The sequence below is a fragment of the Psammomys obesus genome, unplaced genomic scaffold, assembly GCF_907164565.1.
Source record: "Psammomys obesus unplaced genomic scaffold, mPsaObe1.curated_primary_1811, whole genome shotgun sequence".
NCBI lineage: Eukaryota > Metazoa > Chordata > Mammalia > Rodentia > Muridae > Psammomys > Psammomys obesus.
This window is the reverse complement of record NW_026589137.1, coordinates 548,555-565,864: the sequence shown is the minus strand read 5'-3', so window position 1 is coordinate 565,864 and position 17,310 is coordinate 548,555. Positions and strand designations below refer to the sequence as shown.

Here is a 17,310-nt window from a genome sequence, read left to right as displayed (position 1 = left end):
CCAATATGCATAAAATAAAAAATAAATTAGCTGGGCAGTGTTGGTGCATGCCTTTAATCCCAGCACTCAGAAGGCAGAGGCAGATGGATCTCTGTGAGTTTGAGGCAAGCCTGTTCTACAAAGAGCTCCAGGACAGCCAGTACTACACAAAGAAACCCAGTTTCAAAACAAACAAACAACAACAACAAAAAAAAAACAATAAAAGGAAAAAAAGAAATACAAGGGGAAATAGAAAAAAGAAGTAGGGGACAGATAAGACCATATTTCATTGTACACTTGTATAAAATTCTCAAAAATAATTTTTAGAGTACCTAAAGAAGGATAATTTTGAGTCTAAGTGCAATTTTAGTTTATCCAAAATGAAAAATAAACTGGCTTTTGGTTCCTTTAACTCTGACAGTCAGTTCCTATCATAAAGGAGAAAGAAGTAGAATTAAAATATTGAAATGAGTTGGAAATGTTATGGGTATGTATTGATACACCCAATGCAATGATCAGTCAATAGGCACTATTGTCACTATTGACAATTTTATTTTTAAATATATGAAAATTAAATGTATATCACTGTTCTAACAATGCAAATAAGCAAAGAACTACATTTGTGCAACATATCCTACTACAGACAGAAACTTCTCCCCAAAATGGAATCAATCAGCATTTATTTTAAAATTAACACATTAGACAGTTTTGCAACAAAAACACATTGATTTGGTTGCGTTTTCAAAATGCCTAGATTACATGGCTTTCTACCTGAGAAATTCAAACAAATGATCAAAGCACATTAACAGACTTTTCCTTTACAGGATTAGCAGCACATACAAGGAAAGCATACGAAACCCCTATTTAAATAAAACAAGTTCAGGCCTTTGATAAAACAAAAAGATATGAGAAAATACTCTTCACAACAATATTAAGAACAAAAGTGGTCATAACATTTTGTTCCATTACATTCTTTACTAAGTCACTGAGTGACAAGCACAGAGGAAGATATTACCTTTCTCATGGAAGGCCTACACCAAAAAGGGGCTGACACAAATCTACAATGCATTACCACAGACAGGCACAAGACTCCAGGGTTCACCAAAAGCAGTAGTTTTACTTGTAGGCCCCAGGAGAGCATTCAGCAAACAAAAAAATAAGACAAAAGTGCTGCATCAAAATGACTTAGCACCACGTCTATTACAGAAAAAAAAAAAAAAAACACAAAAAAACTTTGCACATGCTGCTGAAATCTGTAATCTTATTTATTTTTACTGAGCAAAAATGCCTAAAGTCTCACAAGAAAATTATCAAATAAGGAAAGAAATTGAGTGTTTTTTGTTTGTTTGTTTCAAAACAATCAGCTGCTTTCTATTACAAATTCATAATGGTTTTTTGTTTCAATGGAATAAGATGTGAAGGAGGAAAAAGAGGCAGATTTTTTTCTTGGAGGAGAATAGTATGTTTCCAGAAAACTCTCTGACAAAATATGAGCTGTTAGTACTTTTAAAGGCTACTTTGGGCAACAGTACTTTGAACATGAATAGTCACTGCGAGTCCTCAAAAACAAAACAAAAAAAAGGCACTCTGGCCACATGAGCAGTCTCTCAGATTCAACAAGTCAAACCTAGTTTTAAAAGTGAAACCAACCACTAGCTTGAAAGTGGAATTGAACATGAGAAGCAGCATACTATTCACTTGTTTCTTAGTAATGCACGTGGATCGTTACATTCCTTTATGAACTTTTAAGTGATTGGACATATATATTCAATGAAATAGCCTGTGGCTTTTGCTTCAGATGAACTGTAAGCACTGTGGATGCCAGGTTGCTGCTCATGGGGCAGTTTATGGACACACCGGTCATGATAGGAGGGAGCCCCACAGCCTGGCATCCTACCTGCCTCCACTAGCACATGCTTTTCTGCAGAACGTCAAATTGAGACTGAAATGAAAAGTGCCATGAAAATGCTGCCCTTCGTGGGTTCTGTGGATTCTAAATAACTCTTCCTGTTGCAGATGGTCTATTGGGAAAATGAAGGTCAACTAACTGCCCTGAGGTCCTGAATCCAGTGTAAGGCAGAAGAGTCGGCCAAGCTTGCTACAAGAACATGCACTGCACTAAGGGGTACGTCTTCAGGAATCTACAAACATCTCAATTTAAAAACATATTTAAGAAGTCCAAAACGAGTTGGCAAAAAGATAAATCACGTATTTAACATCGTTTACAAATTCTGCGCACATAAAATTTTTCCACAGCTGCAAAATTGTGGGCTTTTCTTTCAACTCTTCCTAACTCCATGGCATTGATAAGGATTGAGGAGGCACTTGTTACTGTTTTATAAAAGTCAGTTTGGGGGATAGTCAGTGACTTTTTACAAACTGATGTCACCCAACCCTGAGTGAAAGGATTACAAAGCCTGAAGTAGAATACTGTCACAACTTTTCTTCCCAAGTGCCATTATCAATGCACCAGGATTTTTTTTTCTTTTGATATTTCTTTTTGCAAATCCCTCTGGTTTTATGAATTCAATCCTGGTGCTTTGATGGAAAGATATGGGATTCATAAAACAAACAAGAAAAATTCTAACAGTCCCATCTACTTAACCATCAAAGGGTAATCAGCCCCTTTTAGATTCTTCTTCTAAAACTGTGTGTAAATGAATAACTCATTGAGTGCTATGAACATACTCATTTCCTTCTGACGGGTCTTCATGAAATCTATCATGTGTTCTAACCTCTGGATTTCTTCTTTATTTAGAATTATGAAGTAAATTTTAGCAAAGATTGTTACCATACATAGTACTTCTGACCAAATCTATAAACACATCAAAAGATGTCTATTTGTCCTCTTTGAAGATAGATGATGAATGTTATGACAGCGTAAGAGCAATAGAAAGCTAAGTCAGCCTTCTTAATGCGAATCTTCTCCTTCACTGGCACCAAATTAAAGCTTAAAATAAAGTCTGTCCTTGAATAATGAAGTTTTGCAATTACATTATTTCACCAAGCTTCAGAATATACAGGGTTTTTTACTTCCAAAATTGCTGACATACCTGCAGTCATACTTTAATTCATACTTTAAACTTTGGCAGGAGGAACAACTTTTACACTTGACCCTGTTCTAGTTTTTGCTCTGTGGTTGTTAAAACAGCTATATTTGGTTTGAAGTTTGTCTTTTCATCAATTGTTTCTTGTAAATAAGGGTGTTTCTGATCCAAGTAGCCATTAGAACAGTTTAAAATACAGAAAGCCAGAGAATGTCTCCTAAGTAGCGTCCATAACTCATAACTCAATGTGCTCCTGGTTGTAATCATGACTGTCATAATAATTATCAGAATCAAGCATGTAATCTTCAGTACTTTCAAATCTTTTATGCCTTCTTACATTCTGTTATATTCTGACATCCAGGGATTCTGTCTTTTTCTGGAGAAATATCCCAAATGGAAAGCTCTAGCATGTTTTGGCGGTATTAACGACAGATGTAGGGGCCTATATTTCACATTCTGGTCAATCATACTAATAACTCTCCTCCTCTTTCTTGTGCTGTTCTCAACCTCATTGTTGAAAATGGATTCATAGTAGTAGCCTTCATCAAACATGTATCTGGGGGGTAGGTTTTCCCTAGTTTTTCTCATGTTCTTGTCAACTTGAACAGAATCACATTCATCCTCATGCCACGAATAGCTCAGTTCGTACTTGGACCTTTTACCAGGCGCCCTAACTTTGTGTTTGGAGGATCTCTCCTCACTGTCATGTTTCCACTCTGCTGACCTACTTTTCCGTTGTTTGCAAGTAATGGTTTTGTCAGTACCATGAGGTCTTTTGTCTGGGGAGCTAGAATAGACAGCCACAGACCTTTCTTCCTCTTCTTCATTTATGCTAAGATTTTCACTGAAGCACTCAGAATCACTACTAATTTCCTCCAAGAAGTCTGCCAATGGCAAACCTATATCTACTGACCTTACTGATGAAAAAACTGGACTTTTTCCTGTGTGTTGAGGATCTTTGACTCTGTGACTGTGAATCTTTTCCACAGGATAGCTCTCTTCATCAGTTTTGGACAGGTGATTATCAGTTTCACTTGCTATATCCTTGTAATGGTCTTTTAATTTCTTAGTAAAATTTTTGACATCACTGATTTTGCTTGTCTTCTGTGACTTACTCTCAGGATCTTTCATATACACCTCTGACCAGCCTTGCTCTTGATCCTCTTCTTTCCCTTCCAGGCTCTCCACCTCACTCAGACTGTCTGAGTGGCACCTATGTTTTCTTAAATTGATCTGAAAGCCATCCCCCTTAGTGTAGACATTTCTCTGCCACTGATACATGCTTGTTGAGTGACTTGTTTCAAGACAGAATCGGGCATACTCTGGAGTCTGATAGTAATTTAATAAATAGTGAATAAATTCATCTGTTTCGTAGATCTTCTGTTTCCTGCCATGGTTTATCACAGTTTGTCTAGAAGAATATGATTCATTAAAACTGTCCTCATCTTCTGTATCAAGAGAATGATCCAGAATTATTGTACTCCATGAGGAATTCTGGTCAGAGATCAAACTGTAATCATACTCATTAGTTAACACTTTTCCAATTTCCTCTTTTCTAGTCGACCATCTTATTTGTTTAGTGTTAGAACTGTGGAAAGATTTCTGTAACTGAGTTCTTTTCTTTACTTTTTGTTTTTGTTTACTGTCAGGCTTGGAAACCTGATTGCTTGACATTTCTTCCCAATCTAGAAGATGCTGAGTGTTTAATTCTTCTTCCTCTGGAGATTTCATTGTAGTCCCTAGGGTGTGATGAACTTCAGGTTTCATAACATTAACTTCCTGTGTGTTACACTGTGTGGATCCCTTTAAAGAAAAAAAAAGATTTCATGATCTTTCATGAAAACACAAATGGGGTCAGCAAGATGGCTCAGCAGATAAAAGTGCCTGCAGCTAAGCCTGACAACCTGAGTTCTAACCCAGTGCCCCATATGTGAGAGAGGAGAAAGATGACCTCTGCAAGTTTGTCCTATGACCACCACACACACTACCACCATGGCATGCAGCCCCTCTCCACTCACACACAAAATAAATAAACAAACAAATGTAACAAATAAGTGTAAACAAATAAATGTAAACAAAAATTCAAAACTAAACACAAAGACATTGAAATTTTCCAAAAACATAGCTGATATAGCTCAATACTGTACTGAGGAAACAGTACTAAATTAAATGTTTTTGTCTAATATGACCTGCTTTTATAAAATTTGTGACCATTCTTATGCTACAGCATTTAAAGTACGTTGCTCTTTTTATTTGCTCAAAAATTGCCTTACAACAGGTGCTAGATAAAGAAAGAGGAATAAAGAATGCTCTATAGCCCTCACAGGAAACCCTAATACCAGAAAAGATAAATGGGTGAAAAGTTTCCAACGAGGTCAACTGGTTTAATAAATAAACTGTCCCTCTATTTCATATTCTAATCTTTTTCTATGGATTGCCAGTTGAGGCTGTCTCAGACTTGAGCCACCTGGCCTGCCCTGTTAAGATGGAAGACAGGTGCAACAGAGATACACCTTACAAAGTCAGAAAAGAAAAGTGTAACACCAAGTGGAAAACAGAGCTGTGTCCACGGATTTGCCTTTCGTCAAGTTGGATGCAGAGTAAGGGAGAGAAGATGCCTCCATACCCATCCCTAGGACAGTATGCTATAATTCCCACTGATGTCTGCCACACATCAGGGCACAGCACCTCCCTAGTGCCTTGTAATCAATTTAAGTATTAATGGGTTCCAGAATTATGCTCCATACCCATTTAAAGAGGTAGATTCTACAAAAAGAGTCACACTTGGACACCATTAAGGTAAACTAAAAACCAGTCTAACTGGGATTGCTATCAATAATCCAATTGTGAGATTGTTTTTCCTGATCCTGTTTTCACCAAGTTTAGTTATCTATAGTAATGAGCAAGAGATCAACATGGCAAACAGAAATAAAATTCACTTGATAGAATAGTGGCAGCAATCATTCCGCAAAGTTTAAAACATTGCATATGGACTTTTAAATGCATATTTTAGAAACATCTCTATTATTCCAAAGTATCTGTGATTCTGCCTATCTCTAGGACCCCATAAAGGGAGAGAAATATCTTGGCGAAATGAAAATGTCTAACGAAAATAATTAATCTGTGAGTTAATAAATTTCTTACCAGATAGTTCAAGAGAAGGCTATTATGAGTTTTACAAGGCTCAATGTTCTTTTCCCTTTTCACCCAAACCTACTACAGATAGAGGGATAAATACACTTAATAGAAGGCTAGAGATCTAACACTCATGCCACACCCACCCTTTGATTCCTGTCATAACCATAAGGAACTCAGAAAAGAAGATGAAGTAGCTAAAGTGTTCTGAAGTTTAGAAGCACAAAGTGAGGGCAGAGTTGAGACAGGACTGTTTTAGAGACTGCTCTGGAAATCCATGGTTGGGCTTATGTGAAAGCCCAATGAATGGAAACCCCTATGAATGCCAGGAGTCTGCCACTGGTTGGTGGGACAGTACTTAAAGCTGAAGGCTGGGCTTCAGAAAGAATAGTGCCTGCCCAAACAGAAGAGAATAATTAGCAAACAGCCTTACTTCAATCTTCTTCAGGAGGACCCGGAGCAAACGAAGGGCCTCAACCCGCCTCTGAGCCAGCAAGTACTTCCGCTCCTCCCACTCTTCCAAAGAGTCCAGCTCCTGCTGAGCCTCAGCCTTGGCTTTCACCTTCTCCTTTCTTTGCTGGTGTCTGTCTCTTTCCTTCAGAGCTCGCCTCCTCTCCCTGGCCTTCCTTCTCTTTTCTTGGGCTTTCCTTATTTCATCTTTTCTTTTCCTGCACAACAATGAAGATTCGTGATTTACTCAAGCAATAATTATTAGCCATTTGGTCTTACACCCATCCCCCGACCCTGGAAGACTAATAATCATTTAATTTAGGCTTCCATAAACCTATGACTGATAAGCTTGGGACCTAGAATTGACAATTCATGGTAAATAATAACAATAACAACAACAACCAGGGGCTGGGGAGATAGCTCAATCAGATTCCCTTGTACATACAAGGACCTGAGTTGATGTGATATGCATACCTTTGATCCCAGTGCTGGGAAGGTGGGTCCCTAGGACACACTGACCACATAGTATAGAGTATTTAGCAAGTTACAGGCAAGTAAAAGATCCTCTCTCAAATAAATAAATAAATATTAATAAATAAAAAACACAAACTGGTAGATACCATCAGAGGAATGACACTTGAGATCTTCTGGTCTAAACACACACATATACACAAACACACATACACACAGGTATCCACTCGCGTAAGGACATATGTACAAAAGAAAAAAAAAATGTGTCCCCTAAAATAAAATTTTTAAAAAATGTGGGTAAAAACAAATGTGTAAAAGATACCTTGTGGACACAAAAGGAAGGACAGAAAGAAGAGGAGGAAAGATAGCTTTGGCACTTTGATGTGATGTCAAAGGTGAACAGGCAAGAAAATGAACAGCGGATTCTATTCTGAAGGCAGAAAAAGGGGCTATGGTCTGAACCACAAAACTAATTCTGGGATAGCTGAAAAGCTCAGAAAATCAAACAGGTCATGAAACCAGATCCCTGGCAGGGGAAAAGAACCTGGAGTCTCAAACATAGTATGCCTTAGTAAAATGGGGATGGTAGTCCCAACTACAGAAGGCTACACAAGCCTTATGTCTAGGTGGTGATTTAGTGTGACACTGATTCCTCCTGCATGCTAGATCTACATTAAAGACAAAATCCATATTGCCATGCTCCTTACTCCTTACTTACATGTTGAGTGAAGGATGACCATTTGAGACTAGACATGCCAGGCAGCACAAGGCTCAGACTGGGTAAAACATAGTGAGGGGTGGGCCCTACCCTTTGTGAAAAGGGATAGACTCCATCACCTAGAAATAACCATGGAAACTCAAGGCCCAGAGCAGTGGGTAGCACCTCTTTCTCCCATGGGTTTCAGTCAGTGGAGGCTGAGAACGCTGAAAGCTCAGGTCTAGTGGGCTTCTCTCAATTTCTACAGCATCCTTCCTCTTACAAGTTATTTAATGCTATACATGACTTGAAAGCACCCAGACCCATACAACTTCAGTAAGAAGCTCAACACTCTGATTGCTTCTCCACTGGGCAATACACTCAGAAGACATTCCTTAGCTTGGATATTACTCCCACAGGGTATACAAATAAGAAGGATTAAGACAGGGCAGAGACTGAAGGAATGGCAAACCAATGACCGGCCCAATTTGAAATGCACCCCATGAGAGAGAGCCAACCCTTTACACTATTAATGATAGTGTACTATGCTTGCAGACAGGAGCCTAGCATAACTATCTTCTGAAAGGCTTCATCCAGCAGCTGATGGAAACAGATGCAGAGACCCACAGCCAACCACTAGGCCAATCTCAGGGAGTTCTCTGGAAGAGTGTGAGGAAGAATAGAGGGAACCAACGGGATCAAGGACACCACAAGAAGACCTACAGAATAAACTACCCTGGGCCCATGGGGCCTCACAGAGACTGAACCACCAACCAAAGAGTATGCATGGGCTGGACCTTGACCCCTACACATATGTAGCAGATGTGCAGCATGGTCATCATGTGGGTCCCCTAACAATGGGAGTACTATCTCTGACTCTGTTGCCTGTCTTTAGATCTCTTTCCATTAGCTGGGTTGCCTTGTCTGTCTTCAGTGGGAGAGAAAACACTTAGTCCTGCTGCTACTTGAGGTGCCAGGGTGGGCTGGTACCCCTTAAGAGCCTCCTCGTCTTTGAGACTGAGGAGGGGGCACGAGGGTGGGACTGGGAAAAGAGGAGGGGGAGGCTGTAATCAGGCTGTAGAGTAGATAGATAGATAATAATAATAATAACAACAACAACAAAACAATTAGGAGTTTCTGCAACCAGTGAGACTTTGCCTAGCCACATGCTGTGAAGTAGACAGAAATGGCTCCTGGTATGAAAAAAAGGGAAGCCCCTAAAGTGAATGTAAATTCAATGACCAACTGAGCCTTGACAGCTCTGGGCTTAAACATTTTCAAAGCAGATATTAAGACTCACAACCAAATCTTTGGCAGAGTACAGGGAATCATAAAAAAGGGAGGAGTTAATATGACCTGGAGAGGACAGGAGCTCCACAAGGACCAAATATATCTGGGCACAGGGGTCTTATATGAGACTGTTTCTCCAACCAAGGACCATATATGGATATAACCTAAAACCTTTGCTCAGATGTAGCCCTTGGTAGCTCAGTATCCAAGTGGGTACCCTAATAAGGGGAACAGGGATTGTTTCTGACATGAACTCAATGGCAAGCTCTCTGACCTCCCCTTTCCCCCCCTCCCCGAGGGAGGAGCAGCTCTGCTAGGCCACAGAGGAGGACTTTGCAGCCAGTCCTGAAAGATACCTGATAAACCAGTATCAAATGAAAGGGGATGAGATTCTCCCCTATCAGTGGACTTGGAAAGGGGCAGGGAGTAGATGATGAAGGCGGAGGTGGGGTTGGGGGGGTGGGATTGGGAGGGAAAGAGGGAGAGGGATACAGCGGGGATACAAAGTTAACAAACTGTAACTAATATTAAAAAAAAATAAAAATTAAAAAAAAGAAAATTAACAAGTGAAAATGTCTCTGTTGGGCTGGAGAGATGGCTCAGTGATTAAGAGTACAGTCTGCTCTTCCAGAGGTCCTTGAGTTCAATTCTCAGCAATCATATGGTAGCTGACATCCATCTATAATGGGATCTGAAGCTCTCTTCTGTCATGAAGGCACATGTGCAAATAGAGTGCTTATATGTATAAATAAATACTTCTTTAAAAAACGAAAAAAGGGAATGTCTTCTTTAATTCTAGGTTCTCTGTACAGCTGAGTAGATTAATTTGTTTGCATAACAGCACTATACAATATTTGTTTCTATGGCTTTACGGTATATTTTGAAACTAGATAATATGCGGCCTCTAGATTTTTTTCTAAAGATTGTCTATCAATAGACTAGGGGAGGAACACGAGAAGGAAGAGGGAGAGAAAATGGGAAAGGAGGAGATGGGAGAGAGGAAAACAGATGGGATACAAACTTAATAAATTGTAATAAATAACAATAATAATTAAGAAAAAAGAAAGATTGAAAATAAACATTTTGAATGGTATGAAGACAGGAGATTTTAACTGACCACTCTCATCCATCTAGCAACTCTGATTCAAGAGGACTTAGAAAGTGCCCCAATAGGTCATCATTATTTACTCACTTATTTAATGTGTATGGGTGTTTGGTCCGCATGTATGTCTGAACTACCTGTCTGACTGGTGCAGTTACAGTTATGTGTGGCTAGTCTTTGCTACTTTGTGGTTTCTTTCCCCCATCCTTTATCTCCAACCCCCAGGTTAATCGCTATCAGTAGATAGGAGAGAAAGAAGGATAGAGGGGGAAAATGAGGGATACCTGAATCTAATTTCTTTGTTTCTTCTTTGAGTACAACTATTAAGGAACCACAACCAACCCCCCTGAATGACCACCAACCACCAACCCATCTCTTAGGGCCCTAGTATTTATATACCTTCTGAAAATTTCCCAGAATTCCAAACATCACACAATTCAGAAACTCTCCAAACCAGGGATTAAATTTTATACTATTTCTGCATTTTTTAAAGAAACCAAAATCCCAAAATTCTCACTACAGTTTAAGCTGCCACATGGCTCCTGGGAATTAAACCCAGAACAGAGGAGCCAGTGCTCTTAACCACTGAGCCATCTCTACAACCTCCTCATTTTAAAATTTTAACTTTGTGTTTTCCCTTTTTATTCTAAGATTGCATGTGTATGTTTCTCAACGGAGAGAGAGCCTACAGAAGAAAAGCATTTCCAGTTATGTATCTGAATGACTGAATATATAAAATATACAGAATTATCCAATCAAATTATCCAGCTGGGTGTGGTGACACACTTTTTTTTTTTTAATTCAAGGACTTTAATTAGCTATTGTTGTTATACTCAATGAAATTGATAATATTATTATAAAAATAAAAAGGCAAAAAATTCTAAAGAAAAAAGATTTAAAGAAAAAAGACCTAGAAGGTATTTATGAGGACAATATGGAAACTCAATAACTGAAAAATATAGCATCTAAATTTTAAAATATATTGGATAGCCTTAACTACAGAATGAAATGACTGGGGAAAAAGTTAGCAAATGTAAAAAAACATAATCGATATAAATTATCTAATCTTACAAACAAACTAGAGTTATGGTCCACTGGTATAGCATACTCACCTACCTTGTATGAGGTCAGAATTAAATCCCCAGCACCACACACATGTACACAAAGTTTTATACAGCCATGAAAAAAATAAAACAAAGCTTTTACATATGTATATTGTCTCTCAGAGGAGAAAATTTCCTCAAACATGCTGAAAATCATACAGTTAAATTAAAAAATCTATAGATCACCAAATAAGATTAATTTTTAAATTATCATACATAGACATATTATAATCAGATATATTTAAGAAAAAGTCTTGAAAGCAGCCAGAAAAGCTGTACTCATTTTAAGAGAGCAATGACTAAATTTACCACTGACCTTGTCAGCCACTTCAGAGACCTGGTTGGCCTAACTACATTAGGGTATACAGCTAACTGATCACAGCAGAGATCAGAAGACCATGAACAATATCTAATAATAACAATGCTAAAAAGATGACAAGCAAGAGTTTCCAGTCCCCATGTAGAGTCTGTTCTTGGCCTTCCCTTTAGCTCCATCTCACCCCTCCTTTTCACTGTCTCTATTCTAGCCATGGAAGCCTTCCTCAAGCTGACTGTAATGACTGCCCTGTATGCTCAGCACTGTCCCTTTCCACTCCCCTCATATCTATTCCACTATAGTTTTTCCTTCAGATCTCGGCTCAAGGACCTTCACTTATTCCGTAAGTCACAGGCTCAATGTTTTCTTCAGAACACTGAACTTGTTTGTCATTGGGTGGCACACACCTTTAATCCCAGCACTTGGGAGGCAGAGGCAGGTAGGTCTCTGTGGGTTCCAGGCCAGGCTGGTCTACCAAATGAGTCCAGGACAGCCAGGGCTCTTGTTACACAGAGAAATCCTGTCTTGGAAAAAAAAATCAAGTTATCCAATTAGTAAGTGGACAAATGAATTAATAGACAGTTTTCAAAAGAAGTACAAATGGAAAATAAGTATATGAAACACTGTCAAATAGCCATCATTATGCAAATTAAAACTACACTAGAAGTAGGATAAAGAGATGGCTCAGCAGTTAAGAGCACTGGCTGTTCTTGCAAAGGACCCAGGTTCAGTTCCCAGTATCCACATGGCAGCTCACAACTGCCTATAACTCCAGCTCAAGGGCACTGGACATTCTTTTTGGCCTCCACAGATACTAGGCATTCACATATTACATATACATGCATGTAATCAAAATGCAAACATAAAATTTTTTAAATATATCTTAAGACTCCACAAGACTCCACAAGATTCCATTTCCCCTCTATCAGAATAGCTATTCTAAAGAAAACAACAAATGGTAGAAAGGCTGTAGGAGCTAAAGGAACCCTATAAATTCAGTTAGATCCTCATAAAAATGTGGGAAGAAATAAATGGCTATGACCTGGATCAGGATTTAGCCAGAGGACAAAGGACTATCTCAATGGGACGTTCAGCCTAGGATTTGAGAAAGAACAGTACCCTGAAGCTCTAGCCAAGTTTCCTAGATGTAACTAGCCAAAAATGTGAAGGATACATCGAAAGGTATCCTTAATTTTTTTTAATCGTATGGTTTACATAAAAGGAGAGGCAGGAGGTACAAACTGGGTTATCAGAGTCCTATAAAGCTTTTATCTGTCCTTTCTTGGCAAATGTTTGGCATTGGTCTAGGTACACAAATAATCTAGCCAGGATCAGGCTTCAAGAATGATTAGACTAAACAAAGAAAATGGAAGCACCTCAAATTCACAGTAAGAATTCTTCCCAACAAGAAAAATGGTTCCACAAATCCACAACTGTTACTTTGAGTCTTCATTTTAGAGAAGAAAAGCTTTTCCAGACTACTTTTTTTATTTTAAATTGGTAGGCTAGAAAATATTGGCAAACTAATAAAATTTCTAACTTAGGTCAGGATGATCACCAGAAGCTTCAGTTCCTGACTGTAGCCCACAGGTGGAATGCTTGCCTAGCAAGTACATGGCCCTGGGTTCAAACCAAAGCACTGCAATAACAAAAGTTTCTCATTCTCTTTTAAAATCTCTTTCCCCCAGACTTCTTTAATCTCGCTAGCCCCATTATCACCTATTATGTGTTCTTGTTTCCAGACATGCCTTTCTGATTTCTTGCTTTCATCTATTTTGTCATCTGCACTTTGTAAGACTGTCTTTGGTAGACCTTTCCATGCATCTGTGCCAAAGCCTGCCCCTACTTCCATATTGTCTATTGAAACTAGCTATTCAGCCAAATGAATTAGTCCAAAAATCAAAAGCAGAAACCTCTTCATTGTTAACACTTTACTTACCTTTCAGCAACTTCCTCTTCTCTCTTTTTTTCTTTTTTCCTCTCTTCCTCCAGCTCTTGTAATTTCAGCCTTTCCTGGTTCCTCTTCTGTATAGCTCCTTCACTGAAATGTTTGGTTGTATCAAACATAACCTGCTCCCAAACAAATTAAAGGTTTCTTAGAAAGATTTGTCAATGGGCTGGATGGATCCCAGACCAGAGAGAAGAAAGATATTACTTCTAGTAAGCCAGAAAAGTCAACCAAATCATTGTGTTGTAGTTGGGTGTTTGGTTTTTTTTTTTTTTTTTTTTTTATAGTCAGCAGAGATAAAAATAATAAGTACGGATAGGAATGGGGTGGGCAGAAAAGAGACAAGGAAACTAGCCTAAAGAGATATCAGATTTCATATCTTGAAATATGAATAAGGGGGATAGAGATATATGCTCATAGACTGAAAAAGAGGCAGATACTGGGTTAGCTCATCAATATATGGGAGGATCTCCAGTTTGATCCCCAACACAACAGAAAATAAAAATAAATAAAGAGATTGAAAATTAGGTATTGAAATATACACAAGAGGCTTGGAGATGTGGCTCACTGGTAGAATACTTGTTTGGCATTAGCAAAACCTGGGTTGCAACTCCAGTGCTATAAGAAGTAAATGAGTAAATATGCATGAAATCATATGGTGCATTTTAACACAAGTAGCTACACACACACATACACACATTCATGAAACTGAAAATGCAAAATCATGCCAAAGAATGGTTTAGAGAAGAATGATTTAGCTGTGTCTTTTCCATTGATAGGTTAGGCTTTCAGTGTGATAATTGATGTGTTTCCTAGTGATACCTACTCAGTTCAGCATATGCTGATGCCTGTGCTGCCAGGCAAGTGTACAACCAACCCGGAAATGCAGAGTTCTTGCTTGAGTACCACAGCTGATCCAGGGGACTGAGCTTAGTGGTTCCACAGGATATATGGATCAGGCCATAGCCCTTGTTCCCAGATGATGGTTTACAATAAACCTACTGGAAACCTGCTGAATGACTAAAGGCTGCTATATTTCTACCTACACCAAGTGATGCCGTAGCTTGGAAATAAGCTTCAGCTGTAGCTCCAAGCAGGTGGGTATCACCACAGCTACTTTTTCCAGAACAAATTTCTAGTTTCTGTGGGCCACTGGCACTTATTATAGTTTCTCTAGTATTGCGAGTGGGAAAGCCTGTAAGATGGTGATGAACACAAGGCTGGAATCCATAACACAAGAATATGAAAAAGGTCCATAGACATACATATCGTACATACCTTCAAAGAGGACTTTTATGAGGAAATCCTCATTGTGGCCAGTGTTGCCTACCTTGGCCCAGAAAAGAACTTGGATTCTTTAGCACCATTTATTTCCTTATCTCATGAGATTGAAAAAACAACTAAATGACTAGATTTACCAGACTATTTACAACTCAAAGATGAACATTTCTTCCAGGTTTCTAAAGACAAAATTATGAATGGCCATGGATAAAAAAAATGACCTTATTTCTTCACCCACTGTTTATTAGTAGTTCGCTGTTCATAAATCTATGTAATCTCATTCTTGATTGTACTTTAAAAGGCAAATATTTTTCTATAGCTGTGAATTAAACAATATGTTGTAGCTACTCTGCTATGCTTCAGTTGCTAAGTTGGATGCATCCTACTATAGTACTAAAATATTCATTTAAAATTAAGAGGTTTTTAATGCAGTAAGTTGGTTAAAATGAATCACTGGAAATATAGTAAACACATTATAATGGAAATAAGATGGTATATACAAAAACCACATCAGTGATTTGAGACAAGAACCAAGATTCTTATACCAGCATGTATGTAGCTATTTAGCATATGTGACTGAACAGAGAGAGCTTGAAAAGTAAATGTACTAACAGAAGTTTGATATTTCATTCTAAGCCTAAGGAGAAAAAAAAAACAAAACTGTAATTTTTTGTTATATTGTACATTATTATAAAATTGCAGGTATGAGGACTTTTATGAATTTTGTTTTACTGATTTCCCATGTAAGGACAGTTCGTCGTGGGCTGGAGAGACGGCTCAGAGGATAAGGACAGTTCATTGTACTGTCTCTGTATCTGTGTGGTGCCTCCTCAATTCCAAGTGACCTAGATTCCCTATGCTTATCAGGGTTTTTTTGTTTGTTTAAGACGGTGTTTTTTCTATTCCACAGATCTTGTTTTTGTCCTTTATAACACATTTTTCTCCTTTTCAAAACAGTAGATATTCTTTTCCTTCCATATTGTTCTTGTCTTTGCTTTTATTCCAGCTTTGAAAGGACTGTCATTTTTTTTCCCATTATGAATGGCTTGCAATTGCACATGTAAGAGATTGCATCCATACTGTTTTATTCCATCACAATATGAATCGTGACCAAGTGTGTGCCTGTATTTCACTCTCTGGGTTCTTCAGGATTTAAATGAGTACTCAGGCCAAGGTGTGGTGACACATGGCTGAAAACCTAGCATTTAGGAGACTGAGGCAGGAGAATCAAAAGCTTGAGGCCAGACCTGAGCTACAACAGAGTTAGCTTCAGACTAGCCCATTACAAAACAAAATAGATAAAAATTAAAGTTACATAAATGTATGTTTTTTTAAATTGTATTTAACATAATGCATTATATTTTTGTTATTTTATTTGTATGGGTATTTTGCTTGTATGTATATATGTATGCAAAAATAAAATAGCCATCCATTTGTATGTACTAGTTTCTTAACACAAATTATTTATTTCTCCCCTAAAATTATTAATAACTACTTAAACTGGGAAAGAATTAGAAGGTTATTTCTTAGATATGCTTATGTTTCAGAGCAACCCTAAGCTATTTAGGCTGTACATGCCCAACATAATTTAATGCTAGACTAGAATTTTTTTGTGTCTTGAGATATAGTTTTAGTTAAAAACCTTGTGTTTTTCCTGTACTAACTATAACTTTTAGTCAATTGGGTCCTTTGGTTTTTATAGACAGAAAGTTAAAATCTTGGAGTATTTAGGCACTTTGATTCAAATTGCTCTGGGCCCCATCAGGTGGTTTCCTATACTCTTTTTCATTTCAGCCACAGATTTTCTGGTGAAAAGGCACAAGGGGATGGTAGAGAGTGAAGTATACAGAATATCATTTTAAAGATACCTTATTATAAATTACTTCTGAGATGCAGAAATTAATTATAATTACTGTGGAAATAAGCACTTATAAAGTCTGTAGAAGAATATTAAAACTGTCAGAGACCAGGAATGAAGTCATGGAGAAATTTGTATCGATTTATATACTCTCTCTACACACACATACATATAAAGTAAACTTTGACTATGTATATATGTACATGTTTGTTTTGTATCTATGTATTTTAAATATAAAAGAGGTGAAAAAGCAACAAGCTGCATCATCTAAGTCCATATACCAAAAAGTATAACAATCCACCCAAATTTCTCCATGGAACCTAGGGGTTTGATACCAGGCAAGCACTCCACCAGCTCAGTTAAATCCACAGTACCAGTTACTATTTTCTTGGAGACTTGAGTCTCATAGAGTTCAAGCTGTCTGTGAATCCTGATACTTTCTGCTTTCATATCATAAGTGCTGAGATAAAAGAGACATACTGCCATACCTACCTGCAAACATAGTATTTAAGTTACAAATCTCATATCTAAAAGAAAGCTCAACTATTAGTGGCTTTGTGTGACAAAATTAGAAACCATACTCAGAATGGATAAAGCCGTTTTGTTTGTTACTATGTTATCATTTACCATGTG

The 17,310-nt window shown here is 37.9% G+C and overlaps 1 protein-coding gene across 1 annotated transcript in view; it reads right to left on the bottom strand.

The window, feature by feature from the left end:
* Nucleotides 1–510: 510 nt before the first annotated feature.
* The window catches only part of LOC129674837 (A-kinase anchor protein 17B-like), a 42,252-nt gene continuing 25,452 nt past the window's right edge, over nucleotides 511–17,310 (bottom strand). The window contains 4 exon segments of the mRNA XM_055604929.1: nucleotides 511–3,368; nucleotides 3,371–4,829; nucleotides 6,595–6,829; nucleotides 13,530–13,660. Of these exon segments, the coding sequence (XP_055460904.1) occupies nucleotides 3,262–3,368; nucleotides 3,371–4,829; nucleotides 6,595–6,829; nucleotides 13,530–13,660 (1,932 nt within the window). The 3' untranslated portion in view covers nucleotides 511–3,261.